General features: G+C 42.4%; 1 protein-coding gene across 1 annotated transcript; it reads left to right on the top strand.

The window, feature by feature from the left end:
* The first annotated feature begins 723 nt into the window (after positions 1-723).
* Positions 724-27412, top strand: camk1db (calcium/calmodulin-dependent protein kinase 1Db). The gene is made up of 11 exons (XM_084933821.1): positions 724-1474; positions 12933-13064; positions 15212-15286; positions 18017-18155; positions 18730-18856; positions 19115-19190; positions 20605-20717; positions 22631-22709; positions 23433-23520; positions 23681-23843; positions 25426-27412. The coding sequence occupies exons 1-11, from the start codon at positions 1380-1382 to the stop codon at positions 25575-25577; spliced, it is 1239 nt and encodes a 412-aa protein (XP_084789947.1). The 5' UTR covers positions 724-1379; the 3' UTR covers positions 25578-27412.
* The last annotated feature ends 27 nt before the right edge of the window (positions 27413-27439 follow it).

Raw genomic sequence — 27439 nt, 5'->3', positions numbered from 1 at the left:
ATCCAGACCCTGAGCCCATTGCATTGCAGGTTATAAAGCTTATGTCGGGGGCAAATAGGCAACACCTGTAATAGAATTTACAGATAAAAGTTAAATGGTTTAAAAAGGTCTTGTGGCTGTTTGGAGCCTATCCCAGTGACCATAAGACAAGAGGCAGGGTACACCTTGGACAGGTCACCAGCTTGTCACGGGGCCAACACAGAGAGACAGGCAGCCTTTCACACTCACATCCACAGCTATGGGTAATTTAGAATCATTAATTAACATAACTCCACTAAATGCATGTCTTTGGACTTTGGGAAGAAGCTGGAATACTCACACAAACACAGGGAGAACATGCAAAGTCCACACAGAAAGGACATTTCCTGCTTTGTAAAAGACGATCTGATTGGACTGCTATTGTACTTGGAAACAGCATAAATATTTATCTTTTCATGGTGCAGTTCTGCTCGCAGACGACTATTTCAACCTTTCCTCGACAATTAAGAATACAAAAAAAGTTGTAAATTACTTTCAGTAGAGACACCGACAATGGACATTATAAAAGAGTTTAGGTTTTTAAAAAAGTTAAGACAAAAAATAAAATAAAATAAAATAAAAACTGCAGAAAATCGAAATGGGGGTGGGGGTGGAAACAAGGATCCCCTGCTGCTCATGAACCCTTATTGCTCCTAGCTACGCACCTGCCTCTAAATCCAACGCACATGTGCAACACCCACACGCAGAAACACAGACTTGTGTTAACTGTGACAATCTACAGACGGACGCTGACACCGATGACTCCAGGACTTTCCAGCGGGCCGGTGATTTGCTGCAATGCGAACACTTAAATCGCTGCCTGCGCTGTCAGATAGATAGGCGGGAGTAGCAACCTCCCACTCCTCCTATTGCTATAACAACCACAGGGCGGTCGGTGTGACTCGATGGCACAGCAGCTCGGATGCGACTGCCAAGTGTCATTCTCCTGCAAGTAGCCCGTCCTCTGCTCAAAGCATCGCCGCATGAACACTGACTGAATCCCGCCCGGGGTAGGAGGAGGGGGAGAGCCTGTGTTTCCCCCGTCACAGTGATCTGAGCACTGGGGAAGCTCAGGCTTGGGATCCGCTACGTCAAACAGATTAGTGAAATAACCTCTCGGAGTAGGACATACCTCCCCCCACACCCCCTTTGGGTTTGCCTGACTGCATGCAAGGGCTCAGGAGGCAAGATAGACTGTGCTGACAGAAAGCCAGGAAGCCCTTGGCGAAATAGAGAAGTGCATTACTTTTCTTTTCTTTTTTTTTTCCTGGGTTGGGTGAGACGACTGGTGATCCTCCGGCAGCCTCTTTCTCTCTGTCTCTCTCTCTCTTCTTCTTCTCCTCCCCCCACCCCTGCGCGAAATGGCGAAAGAAAACGGCGAGTCCAGCGATGGATCTTGGAAAAAGCATGTCGATGACATCAAGAAAATCTTTGACTTCAAGGAAGTCCTTGGGACGTGAGTAACGCGATACACGCAGGCTTTGCGGGCGACGGATAAAAACAACAACAGAAAACCAACAACTTTGTGTCCACTTGTGCAAATTGGTGTCAAGACAACAATGCCACAGTGTAGCGGTTTTGGCGGAAATGAGCGCTGACTGACAGCTGTTGAATGTGTGCTGAATTAACTGGTTGACGGTGACAGGCGCAGGCAGAAACTTACAGCCCGCTGAAAGAGGCGTTTTAAACACAGACCTGGAGCCTGATGAGTTTATTGTTCAGTGTGTGTGTGTGTGTGTGTGTGTGTGTGTGTGTGTGGAGAAGGGGATCTTAATCATGTGTGAAGTCAGACTCGCGTGATGCCCCCCCTCGCTATGTCACGGTTCATTCAGAAACTACTGCGGCATGTTTCTGCTTTTATGTTTTTCCCCAGGACTGACGCGTGTATCCAGAGCTTTGTTAAGGCTGACATTTATTTATCGGCACAACTGTGACAAAGACAGCAGGGGCCTCTTTTACATTACATGATGATGATGATGATGATGAAATCAGCTCCCCCAAATTAAGGGGGCCATCTGTGAGGACTTTAGTGGGTGTTGTGCCTTGTTCTGTCGGCCTCTTGACTCTCTTCTCCAAACAGAGGGACGTATTTAAGCTGAGAAAGATCACGTCTGGGGTTTTATGGATCTGTGTCACTGTGGCAGATTCATGTTTGTACAGTAAACTGTTGTGCTCTGGTTTGTGTGGACTTGTTTTTAGGGAAACCTCCCCTCCCCACCCTCCACTCCCCCACTCCCCTCATCTTTGGCTGAACTTAGTCCCTTGCCCTTGGACCACAGAGCAGGCGAATTCCACAGTTTATTTTGGTCTGCTGTTAGTGCTGCCTGACTTCATGCCTTTTTCTTCTTTGAATAAGTCATGCAGCACAGACAGAAGAGCCCGAGTGAATGAGCGACAGGAGACAGCCAGAGCAGGTCGTGCTCACACGATCCAAGCAGCCTTGTGATAGACTGCTAGGTGCTATCACACATTTAACAGAGTGCGGTTCTAGCTGCTCTGCTTTACCCCCCCCCCCCCCCCTCTTTCCTGAGAAGTAGTCATTGTGGTGGTGTTTATGTTGTTATGAGATGCTGAGGGATGGAGTCTCCCCAAGGAAACGTGTTTGTTTTCTTTAATTTAGCTGAAACTGGTGTCAAGCTGCACAGTAAAAAAACAAAAAGACAGGTCTCTGGTCACTATGGTTATGTGGCTTGTTCTTCGGAGCATCGTCCCCTTGTGTAAACTTTGATTAGTCTGTATCCTATCATCATCCTCTCATTTTGGGGAAACTCTTGAGCTGTTCAGCGTGACTGCAGATCTGCTGTGCTTTGTTTTGTTTTGTTTTTTTCTAGCAGCATCATAAAATTCTCTGAGATTGGTGATTCATAAAGCGCACTCAACACTTCAGCTGCTGGACTAAACAGTCAGACATTCCTACCTAGAGGCAATTCTGATTTTTCTTTTTTTTCACCCCCCCCCTAAGGCTTTCGTTTGTGTGTGAAGAGCCTCTGAATAAGACCAGTGAATCATCATCATCATCATCACTGAGACTTACTGTCCACACAATGGCCAGGTTGGAGGAACACACAACCCTCCGCCCACGACCCAGCACACATCTGCGGGGCTGGTTCGTCAGCACTCGGTTGTAATGGCACACACCGTACAGCGTGTACTCCTCCTGCCTGGCTGGCTGAATTCGAGTGAGGGCCATTTTTACTTGTTCCTACGCGTCTTAATCAGGGAGTGGCTTGTTGTTGCACTCCCGGGTTCACAACAGGCCACCTGGGGCACAAAAGCCCAGCGAGCTCGCAGCTTTGGTTGGGGATTAAAATGGAAGAGGAAGTGCTGCTGGTCGAAGGAGGGGCAGATTGTCTTCCTCTTCCTCCTCTTGCTCCACCTTTCAACTGTTGGTTCAGTTGTCGGGCTTCCAAATCGCTGTCCGAGAGGGATCATCCCTCTGGAAGTGTCCTGCTGCCAAAGAAAACATGGAAAGCTCATTAAAAAAATTACTGTGCTCTTGTTCTGATGTGCTTTTCACAAGTGTTTCCTTCTTATGTTACAATGGATAAACCTAAGAACCTGATGCATAGTAACATTGGACTAATGGCTATTCTGCCTGTTAAAGTTAATTTTACTGATCTTTAATCACACATTTCATGCTTAGAGTGAATCTTAACCTTGTCACCTTTATTCTTCGAAACGTTCTGAATGTGTTATCGTTCTCAAACGCACACCGCAATGATCACACCTCCTGAGATAAAGGAGGTGAATGTTTCTTTGCAACGACTGCCCGCATTGTTTCTGAGATGCTTGGATGCCCTCTTGCAAAGAAAGTTCACATCGGTGCGAACAAGACGAGAACAAAGAGACGAGATCCGAACAGTAGCTGGAGGCCAGAGCGGCTGATCAGATACTGATAGGACTTTTAGAACAGGAAGCTTGTGGCCGTGACACTATAATGGTCTTGGCCGCTCTTCTCTCCCAGCTCTTTTGTTGTTGTTGATTTAATGAGATCTTCACCACTGAAAGGTAGTCCTCATCACTTCAGCTCTGCTCGACTTTGGCCTAATTTTAGGCCCCTAAGCTGCTTGATAGCCTGTTGGAGCAAGTTAAGTAAGCTGATGTTACCCGAGTGCAGCTTCAGACATCTCAGTGGGCGAAGAGTTGTGAGATTTTGAAGTATTTGACTGAGATATTACTAACATACTAGAGTCTGACTGTCAGCACACTATTTTCCCCATTGTGTAAACATTTTAAGTCCATTATGCAAGATTTCTTGTATAAGTGAGTCTTATGTAAGATGCAGTGAGGTGAGACACTTCAGCAACCCGATAATTGGATTGTATTTAATGCCACAGATGAGTTTGGTATACATAATGTGTCTGTTACATAGTTTATTATCTTTAAAGCTTAAAGTTTTGAACTTACTGTTAACACACCGGCCACATTTCTCTTCAGGTTGAGTTGCGTTTGTGTCCACTTGATGAACAGAGGCTTAATATTAACCCCAGTTTAATTGTTCTGTTTTGGTCAGCAGCTTCCTCCCGACTTTATGAGAGACTTGAGAATGAACCCGTTCTTTTAAAGCAAGCCATTTTGGTGATGCTTATTAGGAGTTATTTGAGGACCCCTTTCTAAATGAATAGGGGTGAACCATAACTGTCGGAGGTCAATGGGATATAAAAACTGCATGTTTAGTAAACCTGTAGGTTCTCAGTCATCCAGGTGGTCTAAGGAGCAGGTTCTTAAACCCCGATAAGGTTTAAATACCTGGGACTCTCCAGCGTTTGGTTTTAGAACTGGAAAAAGTCTCTTGGATAAAAGATTATGTCTTCAAGAAATTTAAATTAGTCCAGTCACTTTCTTTTCAGGCTCCTTAGAGCTTGCATGTTTAGTAATTGTTTTCCGTGGGGTGTCATCAGCTTCTCAGATCATTGTGCAGGAATTTTGGAGTTTTGTCCCCCTTGTCTGCTTCAGTTCATTGAGGTTTGTTGGCATTTATTTATGCACAGCTCTCTTAATGTCCTGTCACTGCATTTCAATGGGCTTTGACTGGACCATTGCACCACCTTGATTCTTTTTGTTTTCAGCAGTTTTTCAGTCAAGCTTTGAAAACATGGCTTCACATTTCACTTTACAGTACTTTAGGATGCAGATGAGTTCATGGTTAACTCGGTGACTGCAACGTGTCCAGGTACTATGAAGGAAAACCCGACATGCAGAGGGTATTTTTCCAGTTACCTGGATCCACTTACCTTAACCAGCTTTGTGTGAAGCCAGTGTTATCATGGACTATGTTAACCCTGGTTGTCCTGATCTAGATACAAGCAAAGTGGGTGGTGCTGGCATCATCTAACCAATCACATTTATTTCTTGTGTGTGTGTGTGTGTGTGTGTGTGTGTGTGTGTGTGTGTGTGTGTGTGTGTGTGTGTGTGTGTGTGTGTGTGTGTGTGTGTGTGTGTGTGTGTGTGTGTGTGTGTGTGTGCGCATGTTTAAATGTTTTGGTCAGTAAGAGTGGAAAAGAACTTTTATATTAATAAAATTTATTCTGTTTGCCAACTGTGGGAGAATCTGATGGATTATAATCTCGTTGGACCATTAGTTTTTATTCTTTCATCGAAAGCCCCAATGATGTTTAATGTTCTAATGGCATGTAAAGAATAAATACAAAAACAGAATTCAAATGTAGGCTTAGTCTACCTGTGATTGATATAAAGTCCAAAGGAACAAATAGGTGCCTTGATTCATCTATTAATGCATATTGAATAGCAAGACTGTTTACAGCCTATTGGTAAAAAAAAAAAAGTTGAAAAAGTCAAGGAAGAAAACAGCATCTAAGAATCTGTATTTATTACTGATGCTCATTTGGGAAATTACAAAAACTTTAGACACTAATAAAAATCGATCTTGCTGCTGATTAGTGATGCTGATTTCCAGAGAATTGATTGGTCAATAGTCGGTGATTTCATACCTGTTGATTTTCAACTCCTTGAGCAGGCTAGGTTTGCAGAATAAGTTACTATGGGGGATGCACCCTAGTAAGAAATGATTGTTCCCCGGTAACCACAAAGTTACCTGGATAAGATATCATTCTGCTTTGTCGTACATGCCTCTGGTCCTGTGTTTGTAAAAGAAACCCAAATCATCACCCCTCCACCACCGTGTTTGACAGTTCATATGAGGTGTTTGTGCTGATATGCTTTGCTTTGATCTTCATTATGAGCAAAGATCTCCTGTTTGGTCTCATCTGTCCAAAGGACGTTGTTGCAGAAGTGATTGGTTCACATGTAACTTTGAAAAGCTAACTTGTGTTACCATTTTCTTCTGAGAGAAGAAGCTTTGTCCTGTCAAGCCAGACTTGTTCTGTCTTTTTGTAATCATATTGTCATAAACTTTAACATTTTACATGCTAACTGAGACCTGCAGATATTTGGCTTTTTTGCAGTTTTTTGAGCATTGCATGGTCTGATTTTTGGGTGAATTTGCTGGGACGTCCACTCCTGGGAAGACTTTGGATTGTGTTAATGCACACCTTACTGCTCCAGATCAGCAAACTGCCAGAACTTCTCCTTTTATAGAGGTTCTCCCGCTTGCTGATGATCAGTTAATCAAGTGTATTTGATTATCAGCTCTTGGCTGCTACTTACCCTATCAGTTCCCGTGGAAGCAGTAATGGTGTGCCTAGCACTTTCACAGGACTGCATAGAGCACTGCACACCTGTACTTCACTAAAGCAAATCTTCTAAAACATTATTTATTTCCCTACATTTTGTGGCTCAAATGCAGTCCAAAATGCTTTCTAACTACATCTGCTTTGAGTGTTTTGTGATGTGTTCTACATCCCACATTCTGAAATTGCAGTGCAGTCCTCACTTAGCTTCCAGTTTAGGAAAATTATCTTTTTTTTTTCTCTAAGTTTGACATTCATGAATAAACACCAATATTAAACTGAGCTGGCCTCTCACAGAGCCCTACTTGTTGGTTTTGAAGTGACTGTTGTTGCCTCTGTGCATTGATAATTCTCTGAAACAAGTTGGGTCCTTGAAAGCTGCATGAATACCGTGAAAGTGGAAGCTAGGCAACTAGGATGATAGAGGACCTTGGTTGCTCTGCCTGAAGAAGACTGTTTACCACTTCCCACCATCACTGCTGTTCTCCATCTACACTGACTGACATTTCCATTTGCATCCGTGGCACCTCTGACCGCAGTGAATTCCTGCACAGCCATGTTGTGTTATCCAGTGTACTCGGAGAGTTGGAAGGATACAAAGCTGCCCTGTATCAGAGCACAGGAAATGTAATTGCACTTATTAAAATAATTCAGCTGCTATCTGACAGACTGATCTGTGGTTTCAGACAAGATTATCTTGTGCTCTTGGGAAATATTTGGCAGAAACCTTTTTTTTCAGCTCTTTGTGGGCACCAGTAGCTCTTAACAGCCTGTAAACTGACCATCGCTCTCTTTTTCATCATCAGTCCAGTGACCTCAAATTGCACATTACTGGAAAGTAGCCTGAGGTCCACAGGGTATTAGAATAATGGCTCCCAGCTCCAGTTGTAGGGACCTTAACAGCTGCTGGATTTCACTGGATGTATTAGTCGAGTTCGTTTAACAGGCAGAAAGCCATTTTTGGCTGGTTGGAGAGGAATCCCCCTCCTGCAGGGAATGTTTGATTTATTTTTCTGCAAACTGGCATTTCTTAAACCAGAACCCAACATTAAAATATTCAGCCTACTCTACTACAGACAATATTTGCATTTCTTTTCTATTACTAAAGTGCTAAATCTCTTCATTCAGTAAGTGGCAAACTCTTCTGTCAGTTGATTCGGCCAGATTCATTTTTGTTGAAAAACTGTTAATTTCTAGTTTATTCACAGGTCGACCTGCCAGTTGTGGTAATCTATGGTAAATGCCAGTTGGGTTCCACAGTGGTGGACGTCGGCCTTCAGACAACCCTCATGAACTCTGTTTCTGACATCAGTGGCCTGCTGGAGGTCATTTTGTAGTTCTCTGGCAGTACTGATCCAGTTTCTCTTTCCATAACGGAGCAAATACCGTTCCTGGTGATGGGTTAAGCACCTTCGGCCCTTTTCAGCTCTCCTTGAGTAACTACCTCTCCTGGAATCTCCTGCATGCTCTTGAGACTGTGCTGAGAGACACAGCAGACCTTCTGGCAATGGAACATATTGATATGCCATCTGGGTGGAGCTGAACTACCTAATAACACCAAAGCAGCTGAAACTGATTAACAACCCCCTCTGCTTAACTGACCAGATCAGTCCCAGAAGTTTGAAGTTTTAAAGGGACTGGATATATTTTGCAAGCTCACAGATGCAGCTTACGCTCCATTAGTAGCACCAACCTCCATTAGATGAGTCCTACAGCTGCTGACGAGACTTGGACAACAGTCAGATATCATCAAAATTTCTCTTATTTCAGGTCATGCCACAGCATCCCATATTGGTTAACATCAGGGCAATGATGTTGAATCTTTGTCTTTTTCTTTTGACCGTTCAGTGGTTTGCGTCAGGTCATTTTTGTCATATTTGCATCTGCCAACTTCTCCTCACATCACACTTTCCTCTAAAATTTCTTGCTTTTTCATTGTTCCCTCAACTATGCTTCAAACATAGTGTGCCACATTCAGCTTGTAACTCACCTCGCCTGCAGAACAGCCCAGAAGTTTGGTGGAACATTCATGTCCTTCCATTAACATCATTTCTATTCAGAATTTTATTTTTCCCCCTAATAATGGGATTTTTAACAAGTTGTAGAGATTTTTGCAGGTGCTTAGCTGTTACTTCGGGTTCTTTATCACCTCGTTCAAGATTACACGCTGTTCTCTTGGTGTGAGCTTTGCAGGACACCCACTCCTAGGGAGAGGAGTAACACTCCTGAATTTCCATTGTGGACACTTTGCCTTATTGTGGACTGATGAACAATTTAGGCTTTAGAAATTCTTGTATAGTGTGTTCATTCTCTGTAATGCATTTTCAGGTCCTGTGAAAGTTTGTGTGCTCAAAGCCTGACTCATCTTTGTGGAGAAGCGTAATCACCAGACTTTCTATGGTTTCATTTATGGCTGAATGGCACTACTTTATGTGTTCCACATAGACAATAAAAGTATGGTTATTTGCATGATTTGCATAATTGAGCCTCTGGTACTCATTGGGCCACAACTGGGTGATTTGACTTTTGCCTGGATTTTCTTTTTTCTTCAGCCAATCCTTGCAGAGGCCAAAGTTTTGTCCGATTTTGGGGTTTGATAATGAGAGGAATGGTGTCTAAAGCAGGAAGTGGAAGGCTGTGTCCTTTTCACAATTTTCTAGTCACTATAGTTTAAAACATTCAGACTGAGGAGCAAAATACCCAGCTGAGCAGATGATTGTGTGAAGCCTGATTAAAAATAGTCTTTTGTGTAACTGCACAGTGATGATAGCAGATTTTGAGGGATTGTGGCTGAAAATCTGTAAAAATTAAGCCACCATCGTAGCAGTTTAGCCTTCTGTGAGAAAATGTTGTATCCTACAAGCCTGACTTTAGATTTTGGTTTCCAGTCTTAATGAGGGAGCCCATAAGGTTTCCCTGAACTGATTTCGAACTCGACTCAGGTTTCATCATTGCTTCTGTGTCTGATTTAAAGGTGTCGCCTCACTTTTCAGGAGTGACTTTAGGTATTACCCTACCTGGATTATCGACTTCCGACTCTTCCATCCCATATGTTGCGTAACTGCCCGCTCTAATGCATCTTACACAAGATGAATCAGTGTGATTACCCCGCAGTAACACAATGCAGGCACCGTCTGTGAATATCAGTAAGCAAGGCTCGGTTGTCAAAGCCCGCCACCTCCTCCATGAAAGTACTTCCTCCGTCAAAATTGCCCTGCATTTTTATAATCGCCAAGAACAACCAGCTGAGGTCGTGGCCTAGAATTTATTTATTTTTCCTTCTAGATGAGAGATAGGAGGCTCGCTTTGCATCTGCAGCATCAGCCTCTGGTTTCATACAGAGAGCAGCCCACATTTCGCATTAGTCAGCCAGTTTGAGTTGGATATCTGCACATGGTGGTGTTGTGTGACTGCAGACTGTCACACACAGCTTATTCTGTCATCCAAGAGCGGCGAAACGGGGAGCTCTGTGGCTCTGGGAGGAACTTAAAATTCAGACATTATTCAGCCAAGTGAGTCAGTGTGCTGACTTGATTGTGCAGTCTTTGACACTGGGTCAGGAACAGTTTGCAGGCATACAGTCATTTTCATTGTGCGTAATAGATTGAGATAAGCTTCAATAAAGGGCCCAATTTCGATGACTCTTTCTCTCATCACTTAGTGCTGCTCCCAAATGGCTGTTTAGTTAAGTTGCACTTTCGCTAATGATTATTGTCACTCCTCAGTTAATTATGCAGCGTATAAAATACTAAACTAATTCCACTTGCTAGATTGGAGTAGGTCAATTCTCAAATCTGAAACATGGAGCTTGAAAATATTCATCACTTTTGCTTTAATAGTTTTTTACTTAGCAAACTTAGTTTTTGTCTGATCATTTTAATTCTTGCATAACTGCATCCATGTGTATGCATGTGCACATGCAGTGTGTGGGCAGCAGCATTGCCATATGCATGCTTCTAGCAGAGATCACATGTATTATTTCCTGTGAATTATGAACTAATAGAATTAATTGAGTCAGAGCTTGCAGCACAGTTTGTCATGCTTCATGCATTGACATTGTAAGTTGTCATTCACAGGAAGTGATGTTGCTGCCTGTCAGTCTAGTGAGCAAGGGGGACCGAAACCGTGTTATACACCCTTAACCATGCTCTCTCAGTGAGTTCACAGGCTTCCTGTGGTTTTCTTCATTGTGTTTCCTTTGCTGCAGAAAGCAGAACACATGCTCTGAAAAACCACGCTCGAGAGTTGCTTGTCAGGCGACGCGTGCTGATGGTGGAGGAATTTTGCACTTCGAATGTCCGTACAGCTGTGGAAATTGGTGGCGTGTGCTGAATAAGAATGACGCCCATTGCCTTAATGGCAGCAGCAGCTGTGGTGGGAAGATAGTGCTGTAACAGGCCAGCAAGTAGTGCACCAACTCATTCACCTGCACAAGCCCTTGAATTTGCATATGGTCCCACATCATATGTCAGAATGAGGTCAAGTCAGAAGGGCGCACGCTTCCAGCCTTCACCGTTCTGTTTGCGGTGAGTGCACTCCACCTCATCACACCTGGAGCATGGCTTTGCAACCAAGTAGTGTGCGTTTGCCCATACAGGCCTCTGTTTGTGTACCACGATAATGACTGACCCTCCCCCCTCTGTAAGAGGGAGGGATGGGGGATTAGGGGATTTGATGGCCATGGTGGGACTTACTGCAGCCAGTGGCACTGAGTTTACAGCCTGTTGGGAGGTGGTGATTACACTATGAAAACATAATGGAACCTTTTGATGTTAGTCGCACTGGGTTTAGGAACACTGTAGATCATCACGTTCCTGCAGAAGTCTAAATTAAGCGTTAGTGATCCAGTGATCCTCGAGAGAAACATTTATTTCCTGGGGTGACGCGCCACCAGCTGTAGCAGCTCCTCCTCGGTAGCCTGGTTGTAATAAATGGTGTGGATATTTTTCTTTCTGTGAAGCATTTTTTGTTTCCATCTTTAGCTGGAACTGTTTTCTTGCATATTTTGAAACATATTTTGTTGGAGGTTTTTCAGCAGCTGTGACAACAATTTAGTACTTGAAGAACTAAACTGTTGTCAGGCGGACATGGACTCTCCATCTCAGACATGCCTGGGCTTGTTTCGTTATTGCCTGCATGTAGATGGATTTTGTTGCTAAACTTGGTATTGTTGCAGATAACATGATGTGGCACAGCCCTACTGGCCGTGGTACTTTAGTAGTAGTCATTTGTCATTCAGATGCCTCTCCAGGAAGGAGCTCATCCTGCAGGTTGCACAGACTCCAGTTCCTTTATCTTGAATTGCAGCTGGTGTCTGTGGTCTTTACTGTGCTCTGGATCTGCTGCCAGAATCTTGTGGTGGAGACCCGTTCTCACCAACCGAGAACTGACCAATACTCTAACATTACAATAAGAACAACATGTAAAAGCACGTAGAAACCGGAAAAGTGAATAATATAGATATACTTGCAAGAGGAAGCCCTAATGTCTGCTCCTTCAGATGTAAAAGGAACACACAGGAAGTAACATAAATATTTCAAACTATTTTGGGCTTAAATATGATGGTTGATTTTGCAACTTGAGTAAAAGAACCTCAGTAATTTTGTCATAAGCAATCTTATTATAATAATTACATGATATATTATAGCACCACCGTTTTGAATAATAATTCCTCTGTGTTATCCTTTAATCCTAATAAAAGACATCAGAGTTGTAAGACTGTGTGCTAATCAATAATCTGCCTTTTAGATCATAATAAGCCCAGCTCACGTGACCCAGTAAATCTTTAAGAGCTTGACATCGAACCATCCTGAAGGTGTGCAATGAAAACAAGGAAAAAAAGTCACCACGCTTCCTGCTCAGCAAGCTTTATTATCTATGTGGTATCATGGCAACAGATACAGATTGCTTGAGCAAATATTCCCCTAATTTGGTATTTGTTTTTAAAGGCGCTCACGTATGGAAGCAGATGGCAGAGGAAGATACTCTATCTGCCATCCTAAATGGGTGTTTTTTTTCGAGGTTTTAAAAGTGTTTGCTGTGCTTTTGGCTGCACGCAAGCGTCAAGCGTACGCCAGCACAGAAGGCTGCTGGCCATAGTCGGGGACTTGGCCAGTTCTCAGTAAATATTCCCAATATGCTGTTTGTGTACTCTGGCCTGTGTGCCTCTGAGTGCCCCCTATCTACTCACTGATGATGTGTCAATATTGTCTGAGCGCATATAAAGCAGGACTCTTTCTCTTTTTCTGTCTTGCTTTCTTCCAGCGGTGCGTTTTCTGAAGTGGTGATGGCTCGGGAGAAGGCCACGGGGAAGATGGTTGCAATCAAGTGTATCCCGAAAAAAGCGCTCAAGGGGAAGGAGACGAGCATTGAAAATGAAATTGCCGTCCTAAGGAAGTAGGTACCTCACATAGGCTGCATGTAAAAGTGCCAGAAGTGACCATATTTGGATGATGGGGTGCCCTAGTTATCAGCTAATGCTTCCAAGCTCGTGAGAAGACTGCACATTGCACAGATACAGAGACTTGCTAATCTGGAAAAGAACCTGACTCATAAAGTAGAATTTCATGCACCAGAACTGGACCACAGACAGCAGACTTGGGTTCAGGGTTGGGAGCAGAGCGTATACAGAGGACGAACAGCTAGCTATGACAGGGTGGACATTTGACTCAAGACACTTTGTTATTCCACAAAGCTGAAAAATGCACTTCCATTCAGACATGCTAAACATAATTACAACCATACACGCTCAGTGCACTCATAAAGAAATGTAGCAGTCATAAAAGTGCAAAAATATCTTCTAGATTGCAGAGGCAAAGCAGGGGGCGAACAGGAGAGAGATGTTGTTTAGGTGCAGAAGTGAATTAATGAGCTCACCACACACTAGAACAGCTGACTGTGAGCGCACGACGTTCTCAACACATTTCATTTGTTTTGCAATTTTCAGCGGTTTAAAAGTAGCTGTAGAAGCTGGAGCTGCACAGGCCCATCAGCTCAGTTATGCTTGTTACCATGATTGCTGCACATTGCTACTGTTAACCAAATAATTAAATTAAACTTGCACGGCAGTAACTTATCAGGAGATGGATGTTTAAGTTTTTCATTATTACCAAACTGTATTGATTAGTGTAAGCATAATAATAGAATTCAGCTGAATGAACAGTAGGGGCCACCAAACCAGGTCTTCACGGCCCTCTACGAACTTGCTCTGTCCCCATAAAAATCTCAGCTAGAGCCGCCTCACGCTAATGCCATCAAGTTTCAAAACACCAAGATGGTGTTCATAAAATGTTAAGCAGTCACCAGTGGGTAATTTCATCATGACTGTGGCCATCTTTTATATACAGTCTATGCTTACAATCCACACACACAAAAATATTTGACAGATGGTGCCCTTAATAAACAAAAACCCTTTTATCTCAAGCGAACATTGCTGAACTCCAAGTCAGTGAAGCCTGGCAGAATCTCTGTGAAATTGTTTTTACTGTGCCATGTTTATCTCTGATTTAAAGTTTGGTATTTTAACTTCACTGAATGATGAAGCGAGACTCAAGTGGCCTTTCGAGGAACTTTGTTGACCCAGCTGCAGGGTTGTTTAGCTAGGTTTGTGTCATCCTCTGGGGAAACTTGTTTCTCTCTCTCTGCAACCCTGAGCTGGTTTATTTAGTCTCAGTTTATTTAACAGTCATTGTCGGGCTTAAGTGACTTCCTCACCTAATCCCATCTATCGATTTATTTTGCGTGTACACACATAGACACACACCCACACACCTACAGGGTATGATAGGATTGCTCTGACACCAGGTGACACTCCATCCTCCTCCAGGGCCTGATGGGTAATTGCAGCAAGAAGCTCAGTTATCACTCACTCTTGAAGTGAGTGCCTGGTTACAGTTGCTATCCTTTGACTTCCTCTCTTTTTTTCCCCCCTCCCTGTCATGGTTACGCATCCATTTTCCTTCCCGTCCTCTTACCCTTTACTCGTCTGTGTTAGTCTAACAGGCCTCAAACCGAAACCTCATTTTCATTCTGGACTTTGAAAAGGAGAGAAGTTGTGAAGATTGTTTGGTCCTTTGAGACTCTCCCCGCCTCTTCTTTTTCCACCCCCACACTGGCCCTTCTGAAGATGCTCTGTCATCTGTGTATCACCTTGCCTTTGCACACTTTTTTTTTTTTTCCTATCTTGGTTACCTGGACACAGGCTCTCCCAGCATCTGTGTTATTTTCTTCAGGTGCTCCCGCTAACAGGGGTTGCCGTTCATGACTCATCGCTCTGTGTCATCTAAGAATCCCCACACTCGCTGCCATTTACAAAAGGTTTTTTTTTTATTTCCCCCACCCTGTATGAACAATACATTACACTAGGTTCATTTTTCGTAACTGTGGACGTGCACACATTCTATAATGGAAAGCAAAAAGGGCTTTCAGTCGACAGGGCATCATTTTAACCAAAGAAAAGTCTAATTAGACCTCATTCGTAGCCTGTGCTGAAATGAACAGAAGCTGACAGCAAGCAAAGTGAATTTTCTTTTCTCCCTCTGCAGGATAAAGCATGAGAATATAGTGGCTCTGGAGGACATCTATGAGAGCTCAAACCACCTGTACCTCATAATGCAGCTGTAAGTACATCAAGCCACCACTTTGTTTAGGTCAGCTCTTTGCTTCCCATTTGGCTTGTCATTTTGATAATGTGGTTTTTTGTTGCTTTGTTTTTTTGCTTGAGTAAGTGTCTTTAATATCCTTGAGACATCTATGCTGAAGGAAATGCAGCAATGCTTTAAAGAGACAGGAGTCCATTTTTGTAAGAGTAGTGCAATTTTAAAAAAAACAACTAACAAGTATGTTTCTATGCAGTCCTTTAGGTCACATTTGTGTTTCTTGCAGAGATAATAATCAGTATATTCTTGACATTCCCTTATATGTTCAGTAAACATGAAGCTGAGCCCACGAGTTATCTTGGCTTGGCATAAAGTCCTATAAACACTTGGGAACAGCTAGCTTGGCTTAACTTTAGAGGTAAAAAAAAAAAAAGCATGAGCTTTTACAAAGATTTTACAAGGAGCTACATGCTTATAATGGACACTACTGAATTTTATTTTTAAGAAAAAAAAAATATCACAGATAATGTGATAGATGTGCATAGATCCACAGGCTGTATATAAAAGATGGACGTAACCACAGTGACAGCTGATCTGCTGGTCAGTGAAGTGCCTTTTTCAGACCTTGTGCTGAGGATCGACCTTGTTGCCATATTAGTGTTTTTGAAATTGGATGGTGGCTATAGACTGTATATAAAAGGTGGACATAGTCACTGTTTTGTAACATCAGCATTGCCATATGGGATACTTGCGTGCTATTGATTTATTTATTTTGGAGCTAAACGATACGATATTTGAATGAGAGGGCAGCGGTATCATGTAAGGCAAGGGTCTCCAACTCCAGGCCTCAAGGACCAGTGTCCTGCAGGCTTTAGATATCAACCTGGGTCAGCACACCTGACTCAAATGATTATTGCATTAACAGGCCTCTGGAGAACTTCAGGACATGTTGAGGAGGTAATTTAGCCATTTAAATAAGCTGTGTTGGATTAAGGACACCTCTAAAACCTGCAGGACACCAGCCCTTGAGGCCTGGAGTTGGACACCGCTGATGTAAGGGAAGCAGGTTTGGTGGGTGCATCTCACAGCAGGAGATACTTGCTAACAAATGCTAAGTAGTGGACTGATAAGCTATTACTGTTTTATTCACCAAAACTGGGCCCACTGACTTGACTTTTGGATCCAGCCTCAAGTGAAGTTTCGGGCATTTTTGCAGTAGCTTCTGAGGGTATAACAAACAAGGGATAACTCATGTTTACATTGTAGCACAGCCTGCTACAACATGTGAGACTAGCAACTGAGACTCCAGACTCACCAGGAAAAGGTTTACTGGGGCTGTTGATCAAATGAACAGTAAGCTTATTTTCTCATAGACTTTTATGCAGACTTCTAACCAAAGAAGTCGCTAACTGCTAGCCTCCTTAAAAAAATTGCAGGTTTAAGGCACTTCTGCCTTCTCAGACCTTTAAGCTGCACTTTTTTTCCCATTTTTCCACGTTGTTGTCATGAATGAATTACTTGATAAGATTTATCGTGTTTATTGTCGAGTACGGCTGTTTCCACAGCTGTTTAAGCTCACTGTGCAGCTAAGAATCACTTTTAGGGGACAGATGAGAGGATGGTATCAGTCTTCTTATCCAATTGTCTACAAGAAAGATGATCAATTTATCCTTATAGCAACAATGAGGAGCACATGCATAGCTGTCTGTGGAGTGAAGTTGTGGAATAAAAGGCACTCTGCAGAAATTCTTCTTTGCCATTATGCCGTTTTCCTGCAAACTGCACGTCTTCATGATTTCTGACACCTTTTCCCCTCCCCGGATAATTTCACAGCATTTGTGAGTGATGCACCAGCAATTTAGCCATCCATTACCCGGCCTCTTTGTATCTCTCAAAGGTGGTTAGTGTTTCCGAAGTCTCACTTACGTAAATCTTATTGGTAGCACTATATGAAAGCACATATTCTTAACTTAATATGAGTCAGTGTTTTTGGTGGGAGTTTTGCCTTTTGTAGCTGCAGTTTAAAGTCATTGAGAATAGCTGGTTCATCAGTTTCAAACAATAATAAACGACTGCTGCATAATGAGTCGTCATAGATGGAATTAAAAAAGAAGGTATTTAGCTTTAGCAATATTTCATAGCCTCAAATTAGATCATTTCATACAGATGAAGCAAACAAGAAGACACCTAATTTTAGCTTCCTTTCCTTCCTTCTTACAGGTTGTTGTGTTTTTATAAGTTGTTTATTTTAATCAAATAAAAAAACTAGTACATTGGGAAGTGACTAAAGGCTAAACAAATTTAAACTGCAGGCATAAATTGGATTATACAAGAAGTGACTAAACTATAGCAATGCATGCAAGGAGCTTCAGTAGAGATTTAGAGGAAATCCCTGAGGGTGAACTTCAACAGGAAGGCTGTTTGAGCGATCCGGAGTGTTGGTTTGGAGATTTTCTTGCAGGCTGAGTGCAGGTACAAATAAGTAAAGAAGCCCACACTTTTCCTGTGCAAGGGCCCTTTCATTCACTGCTGCATGTAAGGCGTGTAGCAGCTTCAAGGGGAAAATGCAAGCAGGCAAGAATTTGTGGTGTTAAAATGAAATATCAAATTAGAAAGAGCAAACAGTGATACATAAAATGAAAAACAGTAATGCGTTTAATCTTTCTTTGCCTTACGCCTGCTTTTTGTAAAGCACTGCAAATACAGTTTTATGTAACCTTTCCCTCTGCTGTTGTGTGCGTGGACTGACAGGGTGTCTGGAGGCGAGCTGTTTGACCGCATTGTAGAAAAGGGCTTCTACACAGAGATGGATGCCAGTCGGCTCATTCGGCAAGTTTTGGACGCAGTCAACTATTTGCACTCCATGGGCATAGTACACAGAGATCTAAAGGTACTGCGGTATTTGATATTCATAGTCAAACTTCTTTTTTTGTTGTTGTTGATGAGCTGACTGCACTTTTAGTGCTTAACCAGGAAACCTCTTCAGTCACCCTGTAAGGAGGAAATCCCCGCTGTTCACCCTGTGCGAGTGCTATTATACTCAGTACTCATGACCCGCAAAGGTTAAATGTCAGGGATTTTCCTTTTCTGAAAAACCGTCAGAGCTTCCTGGATGTCACATTTTGCCTGACATCTTAATGTCTCGGTGACTAACATCAGTCTAATCAGAAGAATCTGATTATCATCTGGTGGCTGCCTTCCACCAACCACTCAAGTTAACGTTTACATCCATGTGTGTCCAGACTTGACCTTTTAGATGTAAAATGTTGCGGCTTTATGATTTAATCCAATTAGAGACTGTGTAAAAAGTTGTTAAAAATAGCTTAAGTAATGTCTTTCGTAGCAAAATGTAGACAGAGAACTGCCACAGCTGCTGCCAGCACACACATGCATGACTTCTAACTAAACGCAGACAGACATGCAAATGCATATGTTTTAGCTTTTCTCTTCTTTTATGTTTTCAGCCTGAGAACTTGCTGTATTTCAGTCCTCACGACGATTCAAAGATCATGATCAGTGACTTTGGCCTGTCAAAGATGGAGGGAACAGGTGGCGTGATGGCCACCGCCTGTGGGACGCCAGGATACGTCGGTGAGGATGCCCTCTGACGCCCTGGCTTTGCTGAAAACTTACTCAGAGACAATTAGATGGTCTCGCTGGCTGAACGTGACCTAATTTAATCTGCCAGTAGCTGCAGGTTAACCTTAGCCATCTGCTTCAGGCACTCCACCAAATATTCACATTGTCCTCCAGCCTCTGTGGCGTCGTGCATGCAGAAAACTGCTAGCATTGCTTTACTGCATAAATATATATGATGTTTTTTAAAAAAAGAACGTTTTATCATTGCAGCTCCTGAAGTTTTAGCGCAGAAGCCTTACAGTAAAGCTGTGGACTGCTGGTCTATTGGGGTCATCGCTTATATTCTGTGAGTAATCATTTTAAAATTCTGCCTTAGTTCACATACAGGGCAGCATGCTTTTCCTTTGTTTCTGTCCTATTATACACACGGTCAAACTTCCAAATAAAGAGGTAAAAGTATGAGAAAGTGAATCAGCTTGTGATTCACAGCTTTGTTGTTTTTCTACTGCCTACTTTTTTAAATTTATTTATTTATCATTTCTATGTAAGGAAATCTGCAACAGTCATGGGATACCCAGCAAGTAGACAGAGCCTATTTATGGACCACAACACCAAAACCAGCTGCATCTCCCCTAAAGTGTGCTCATGGGAGATTCCTTGACAAATAGGAGTGAATGGAACAAAATGGCTAAAAATGATTATTTACTGCCAGCATAAAATCTGTAGGGATTTTTGCAAACAAAGCCCCTCTAGTGAAGCCCCTAAATTTAAAAAAAAGAAGAAGCTTTGAGCTGTAAATAAGCATAATAGGCCCCCATTTAAACAGAAACTCTTTATTCAGATCAGAAACTGAGCGGAAAACCTCAGTGAGATTAAAAATCTCTTTGCTCAAAGTGTCCTGATTAAGAAAGGGAGATATATTAGTGAGCAAACACAATGAAATAGATAATAAGATTGAAAATTAAAGATAAACGGCGGTCTCTCTAGTCATGCAGTCAGCTGATCTATTAGGATGTACTGTGCGCAGTAATGCTACGAGCTAAATGCTAGGAAGCCGGTATTTTTAAGCAGATCAAAAATTGGACAAAGATGAAAAGTGGTTAAGCGATTCAACTAAGTTATTAGGAATCACCTCTGTACTGCCCGGATCTCTGAAGTGGTTGCAGGCTGACTATTGGTGCCATTTCTTGACCTTGTGTATGTAAAATTATAAAACAAGTGCAATTGGTTACAATTAGGATTTCATATCTTAAGAAAAGTAATAAAGTGCAGTACATAAAAGCAGTCTAAACAGCTGCTCTTCCTATAATTCAGAGCCTGGAAGGCTTTCAGTAGAAAGTGTTACACAAAGCCGCCAACCTAATTATGCAAAGTGGCGTCGATCCCTGGTGTAATGATCTTTTTCTTAAGTGCAGCGAATTTTAAGGTCATTAAGTGTTTCTGATGTTAACAAAATAAGTTTCTGCCTGATGTTTGCTGTAGAAAAAAGTTTAGTAATAATAATAATAATGCAAAAATTCCCAATCATGTTGCACATGTGTAATTTGAATGCACCGTCTGTGCCTCTGACTGTTCTCTCTCTGCATTCATGTGCTCGCCATAATCCCTCGGAGGCGCCTCTTGTTGCGTGCTATGCGAAAAATCAAACTGCTTGTAAATGAGATTGGACCACAGCAAATCCTTTTAGATTTGGGTTAAAGTTTGATGATGGCTTTCACACTGGCCGTCGTTGTGTAATCGCACCCTCTTCATCTTTTCAGGCTTTGTGGTTATCCTCCTTTCTACGATGAGAACGATTCGAAGCTGTTTGAGCAGATCCTCAAGGCAGACTATGAGTTTGACGCGCCGTATTGGGACGACATATCTGACTCTGGTGAGTTTTAGCTGTCGGTCTTTGTGTTGGAGGGAAATATGGTAACATTTCTATTTCATGAATCCTGTACTTTACTTAGAAATTTTATGTAGAAGAAATAACTAGACCATGATTAGCCAAATCCAAAAATTTTAACTGTGTCACTAAATAGAAGAAATGATAGCATCACACAGTGGCCTCAGTTTCCTGTTCTTAGCTGACTGCTGTGGTCTTCAGCTGCTGTAGCTCATCTGCTACAAGATGCTCAGTTCAGAGATGCTCTTGTGCGCACCTTGGTTGTAACAACGGGTTATTTCAGTTGCTGTTTCCTTCCCTCAAAGCACAGTACAGTGAGTTCACTGTACTCAAATGGTCTTCACAGTCACTGTATATCAGTGCAGCAGAGGACGTTTGGGGTGCAGTGGAATAGATTCACATCATAGATGTACAGCTGACCAATCTGGAGCAGCTGTGTAATGCTATCATGTCAATATGAATCAAAATCTCTGAGAGATGTCTCCAGCACCTTGATGAATCTGTGCTGCAAAGACTTAAAGCAATTCTGAAGGCAAAAGAGCGTCCAACCAGATACCTAAGAAGGTGGCCACTAAGTGTATATATCAAAATTGGCCACCTTTAGGTTCTGTGTTGTGTTTTGAAGTCCAGAGTTTTCAGTTTTGATATTTTTGTCTGTTGAAACTTGGTGTAATGATAATTTGAAAGGTGTGTTGAGCTTGTTAGCTAATGTTAGCACAAGCTGGCTAGTTTCCTTGCCAAGGTGTATTTGTGAAATCAGCTGGGATGCTAGCGACAGCCTTAGAACAAAAAGGAATCTACTCTAAGAACTGTACTTTCATGGGCCCATTCCCAAACTGTGAGACTATGAAGGATTTCCATCTTTGTGTTTTCATTGATTCACTTTAATCTACAGACACTTTGCTTTGTACACGTACATTGTAAATTTGTAGAAGCTTTACTTCCTCTATAGAGAAGACGTATAAAACAAATTAAAAGCTTTTTGTCATTAAGTGACTTCTTGCAGCCACCTTGCAGTAACTTCACAGCTCTCCAGGGGGCCACGGCACATCATTTTGGAAATGCTTCCCTTGCATGCCTTAGTGCATCTTATCTCTGAACAAGCAATATGTGGATCTGACAGAGACACCCACATTGCTGCACACTCGTATGGTAGCAGCATGTTAGCCACAGGGTAGCCAGATAATAAAGAATACCCTGCTTGTTATTGTTTACTTTATTTTACTCTAAATGGGACATAAATGATCAGTCTCTATGGACGGCATGAAAGTAGGGATTGAGACAAGAGACTCATTAGGAAAGCGTTTAATGAGGGCTTAAATCATGAGGAAAAAATATGAGGCTGCTGAGCAAAGGGCAGAAATCACTAAGAAACCTAAAGATACTGCATGTTCATGCCGGCCCGGCTTAAAGCATACTTTGCCTCATCATCTCTTTTGACTCTAATGTGGGTCATTATTTACTAAATGAACATCACGTTGAGTTCAGTAAGACTTAAAACTACTGAATGAGACCATAGACTGATGAGGGTAGTTTACTGAGGTCATAAACCAAGTGAGACAGAAGTTCATTTTTCCTATAGACCTCCATATATTTAGACTTCTTTTCACTGCCACCTGCTGGGCATTAGAAAGAATGCAGGCTTGGGACCCATTCGCTATTAATACTCTAATGGTTGTCGACTAATAATAATACTTAATTGGAGACTTCAACTCTGAATTTATTGTGTAGTTTTGGTTTCTCTTTATCTATTTTGTCTAGAATTGTATTAATATCATATAAATTCGCTTATCCAGTTCAGGGTCGCAGGAGGAGTTGGAGCCTGTTACTGAATGATATAGTTTTTTTTTCTCATCTGGATGAACTTTTGATTTTTTGTTTTTTAATTCCCTCCTCAGCCAAAGACTTCATCAGCTGCCTAATGGAGAAGGATCCAGAGAAGAGATTTACTTGCGATCAGGCCCTTCAGCACCCCTGGTGAGAAACTGACCATCGCCACACTGCGTCCCATCCAGACAATCACAGGGAACCACACATCTCGGTGTGATTACACAGCAGTGTTACGCAGATTGCCGGGCTTACGCATTTATCACGGAGTGCTCGTCCTCCCACTGTCATCTGTCACCATGGCTTCGAGCCGCGAGTCCACCTCTGCTCGGCATCGCTGGCCCTCGGAGAGAAATCTGCTGAATAAATGGCTGCCAATTAGTGGCTGGTGTCGTGAAGGATCCTCGAAGAATGTGGACTCTAATGAACAATTGGGATGTCTTCCCAGGCCCGCATCAGAGCTTAATGAGAAAAATGGCGTGGGCTGCTGTCTCCAGCTGAGGTGGCCAATAAGTCCTTTAGCCAGCGATGCATATTTTCGGGGTTTCGGGCAGGTGGTCCCTCTGATATAAATATGTGGCTTGTGACACCGGTAACAGGTGTCGTAACGGAGAGAAATGACTTTCATTGACGATATTTCGTGCTGAGATATTGTGATGAATGAGGCAGAACGTGATACAGTGTGCGAGCGCCTGCTGAAACATCGCCCCATCAATCAAAGACGTTTTTGCTGAATGGAAAAAAAATCACGGCAGCAAATTGGAAAACAGCATGAGGATTTTACACATACAAATATAAGTCCTCTGGGTAATGCTGTTTTGGTTTGTGTGTATTGTCTTTTATATTTGATCTGTTTTTTTGTTTTGTTTTCAGGATTGCTGGAGACACTGCTCTGTGTAAGAACATACACGAGTCAGTGAGTCGACAGATGAGGAAAAACTTTGCCAAAAGCAAATGGAGGGTGAGACTTCGTTTTTCTCAGCTGTTCAATATCACAAAAGAAAAAAACACGATATTCTAATATTTTCTCTTTTTAGGGGGGAAAAAAGTCATGGAGTCGTTTGTCTTTCTTCAGAAATCTGTCTTGATTACTCTTGTCTGTTTACAACATCTCTTCACAGCAAGCCTTTAACGCCACCGCTGTGATCCGTCACATGAGACGCCTGCAGCTGGGCACCAGCTTTGGCAGCAGCATCTCCAGCTCCAGCTCCGTGTCCAGCTCTCAGAGCCGAGGTCCAGCCAAGAGCCAGTCTGTGGACTGCGCCCCGCTCTCCCTGAAGGACTGTGAGTGACATTTCGCACACAACCACGTCTCAGTTTTAGCGCCACGCTCAGCGCAGCCTTTTCACTCTCCTGCCACTTCATTAAGCTAAATGACAACTGTTTAACAAGCTCTCGAGCTGTGAGTTTTTTCAAATTAAACAGTCTAAATGGAGTTTAACATGTGAAATGTGGTCCTAATTAAATTTTTTTGTTGAATTTAGTTTGATGTCAGTGCTTAAGGCACTGTGCAAAAGTCTTGAGCCACCACCCCTCATTTCTTTCTGTTTTCCTAACAAGGAGTGATTTTGAAAGTGGTCTTGAGCATTAGCTCTCCAGGCTTTCTGAAAGCCTTTCAGGGTTTTTATTTGGACTCTTTACTCAGTCTGAAAGGCACGTTCTTAAGAAACTGAAAAAAAAAATCCACCAAAGACCGGACACAGGAACTTCGGTTGATCAGCCCAGTGCTCGCTGAAGCATCAGAAATGGTCTCAGTAGAAGAGTGACTGTTAAGAAACCATATCTAAGGAAGGGAAATGGACAGAAAAGGCTGATGTATTCCACATTTTACAAGTACTGGACTGAAAATCAGTGGCAACAGGTCAGATTAATCCAAATGTAAAATTTTTGGTTCAAATGGTCATCAGTAATTAGAGGTACAACAGTATGGTTCCTCCAAATTCTTCAACTTCACCTCAAATCACCAGCTAGTTATTTGAAACTTAGACACAACTGGGTGTTCCAACAGGACAATGAGCCTAAACACGCATCAAAACTAGTGTAGCAATGCATAAAGACAGCTAATGTTTACCTTCTAGAATGGCTTTCCTGAATCCTCAACCTCAATCATATTGAAAATTTGTGGACTAAGGAAACGAACCCATTTAAATGATCTCCACCAATTGTGCAAAGAAGAGTGGTTCAGCATCCAGCCAGCTTGTACCACAAGCTTGCCAATGGCTACCAAAAGTTTCTGGTTGAGGTGCAACTAGAAAAATATAGAGAAATGCAGAATGTCTTAAGACTTTTGCACGTTATTATAAAAATTATCCACTTTTACAAAAACACATCTTTGATAAAGGGGGAAAAAAATCAATGCGGCTTCTCAAATGTGAGGATTTTATTTTTTTAATTAAAAGCTAAGAAAAATAACCAGCAGGAACGCTGTCAGTTGAATCACTCTGCTGTAATGCACAACATGAAAGTGTTATCAATGTTTTTACCATTTATGTGATCCAGGATGAAATAAAGACTTAAGTAGCCATAAAAAGGCAGAAGCTGAATAAAATGATGGGTTCTTATTGGCGTACAGAGAGGCTCACAAACACTGTTTCTCTGAAGCATCTGTAGATCTGTTTTTCAAGGGCTGTTTACGCAAAAATCAGCTGCACTGTGGGTTATGATTAACATGTATAGATGACTAAATAATCCAGTATTTACAATATTTTAATATTTATTCGTTTAACTTACAACTACAGGGTTCAATTGTTATAGGAGATCTAGCAAGCAGTCGTGGTCGTGCTCATTATTATTTGTTGGCAACTTTCTTTATCTTAGAGTTAATGGCATGTGATTCATTGCTGAAGGAAATCTTTTTCTCCCACAGGTCACCCTATAGATCCTCTGCCATGTGCTGCTAAAGCGTACCATCAGGACTCAGATGCCCCCTCTCCCACTCGAGAGGAGCCACCAGCGGCGGCCGAGCCGCCCAGGCCACGACCCTCCACTGTTACCGTCATCCACACGGGGACTAAATGACGCCAGGTTCCGCGGGAGGTGAGCTGGGAGACCACGGAGCTTTGAGACTTGGGTGGGTAAAGAAGAAAAAAAAAAACCCATCCCAGGCCTCGTGATTCAGTGTCATTACCCAGTTTGCCCGTCCCGCCACCTCCCATCAGTTTCTGCCAAAACGAAAAACAAAGAAACGGGAGGAATTTAAGGAGCGCTGGCTCAGCTCCATTTGGATCAGCACAGCTTCCCCCTCTGCTTCCCTTCACATTGTCATTTAGACCTGGAAGTACAGAGGTGGGGTGAAGGGAGCCTCTCGACCGAAGGTGTTACTGTGCGGAGGCCGTGCTCAGCCTGGATCAGGGCTGCCTGGCAGATAAAAGAGCGTTTGGTCTCGAAGTGCCACACTAAAGGAAACTCTTTATTGAAGCTGCTGTCTTTTCTGTTGTTTTGGGACGGGACCTTCCACTGTATGCCTTGTGTCGATGTCCTGCCTGGAGCTGCTGAGTGGAGTTGTGTTATGCAAGTGAAATATAAGCTTCAAGCTGTGGTTACTAATTGTGACATCATCTGCACTCTGAACTTTCTCGTTGTTTTTTTTCTGGCTCACGGCATCGTAAACTCCTGACGGTAGTGATGTTGTTCCTTTTTAGCTTTTCAGTGTGTGGACGTGAAGCAGGACAGTGTGTTTTCAATCATGGCGGCGATCGCTGAGAGGACTAGTGCGTTGCACTAATGTATTGGAATATTTATTTTCTTATAATATGTTATGAATTTTTGTAAGAATACCAGTCGCAGAATCATGTAAATGTGTTATTAAATCAAACTGAAGTTGCCGAATTGTACGATACAGTATCTACTAGTTGTTAGTTTGTAATCGCTGTTTTATTTGATGACTTGATTGACGTGACTGTGAAGTCCTCTTTGACCACACGAGGGCGACCACGCGTTGTTGCTCTGTGACCAGTTCTCAGGGATCTGCAGGGACGTGAAGGTGAAGCTGACCAAACTCCAAGTGATCAAGCTCTGCTGTTTCGATGAACATGGTGAGGTTATTCCTTTAAAATACTGCATATTGTTCTGATGTGCCAGAGATGTTTCCTTTCTTTTAAAGCAGTCTTGCCAAATAGGTTTTTTTTTTTCTCCCTTTAAAAACCTGGAATCGTATTTGGATGTAAAGAAAATGTTGACCAGTGACGTGTGAATTTCTGTCTGTAGTTTTAAAAAAAAAAGAAAAAAAATTGCAAATGAATGCGAATGTATTCAGGAGTCGAGACCAATCCAATCAGTGGTGTCCAGTTGAGTAGTTGAAATATCGTGCTCTGCTTCCGCTCGTGAAGTGGCTGGTCTGAAAACGGCTCACTCACTCTGTGTTTAATCACTGTGCTTTCATACCAGCCTGTTGAATTTAGCAGAAAGACTCTTTCTCCTTCTCTCCCTTACCGCTCGCTCTCTGCAGACTTTCACACAGAGCAGGGAAGGCATCTGTCTTTGTATTTTTCTCTGTGGTAACCACTGGATTTTTACCAGCTCAATATGAAAGGAGAAAAGAAAGAAACCCTTCACGACGGCATCTCCAGTTTTGAGGGTTTTGCAATCTTGAATTATCCCAAAAAAAGAGAAGAAAATGTGGTGAATATCAAAATGGACTTTGAGCTTTTACTTACTGTAAATACAAATCTCAACAAGCTTTGGGTTGTGTTTATTTTGGTCTTCCCTATATTTCCCACCACCTCTCCTGGATCGGCAAAAGAAAGCAAATTATAAAGCACTGGAAGTCCCTCAGTATGCATGTATTACATATTATTACTGAAATGTGCTTTGGAGTTGTAGAGATTTGTGCATTAAAAAGAAGCTTGTTTGCATGTGTGGTGGTTGTCTTTTTTCTTTAA

The sequence above is a fragment of the Perissodus microlepis genome, chromosome 7 (assembly GCF_051167445.1).
Source record: "Perissodus microlepis isolate ML-2025 ecotype Zambia chromosome 7, ASM5116744v1, whole genome shotgun sequence".
Taxonomy (NCBI): domain Eukaryota; kingdom Metazoa; phylum Chordata; class Actinopteri; order Cichliformes; family Cichlidae; genus Perissodus; species Perissodus microlepis.
This window is presented reverse-complemented; position numbering and strand designations above follow the sequence as displayed.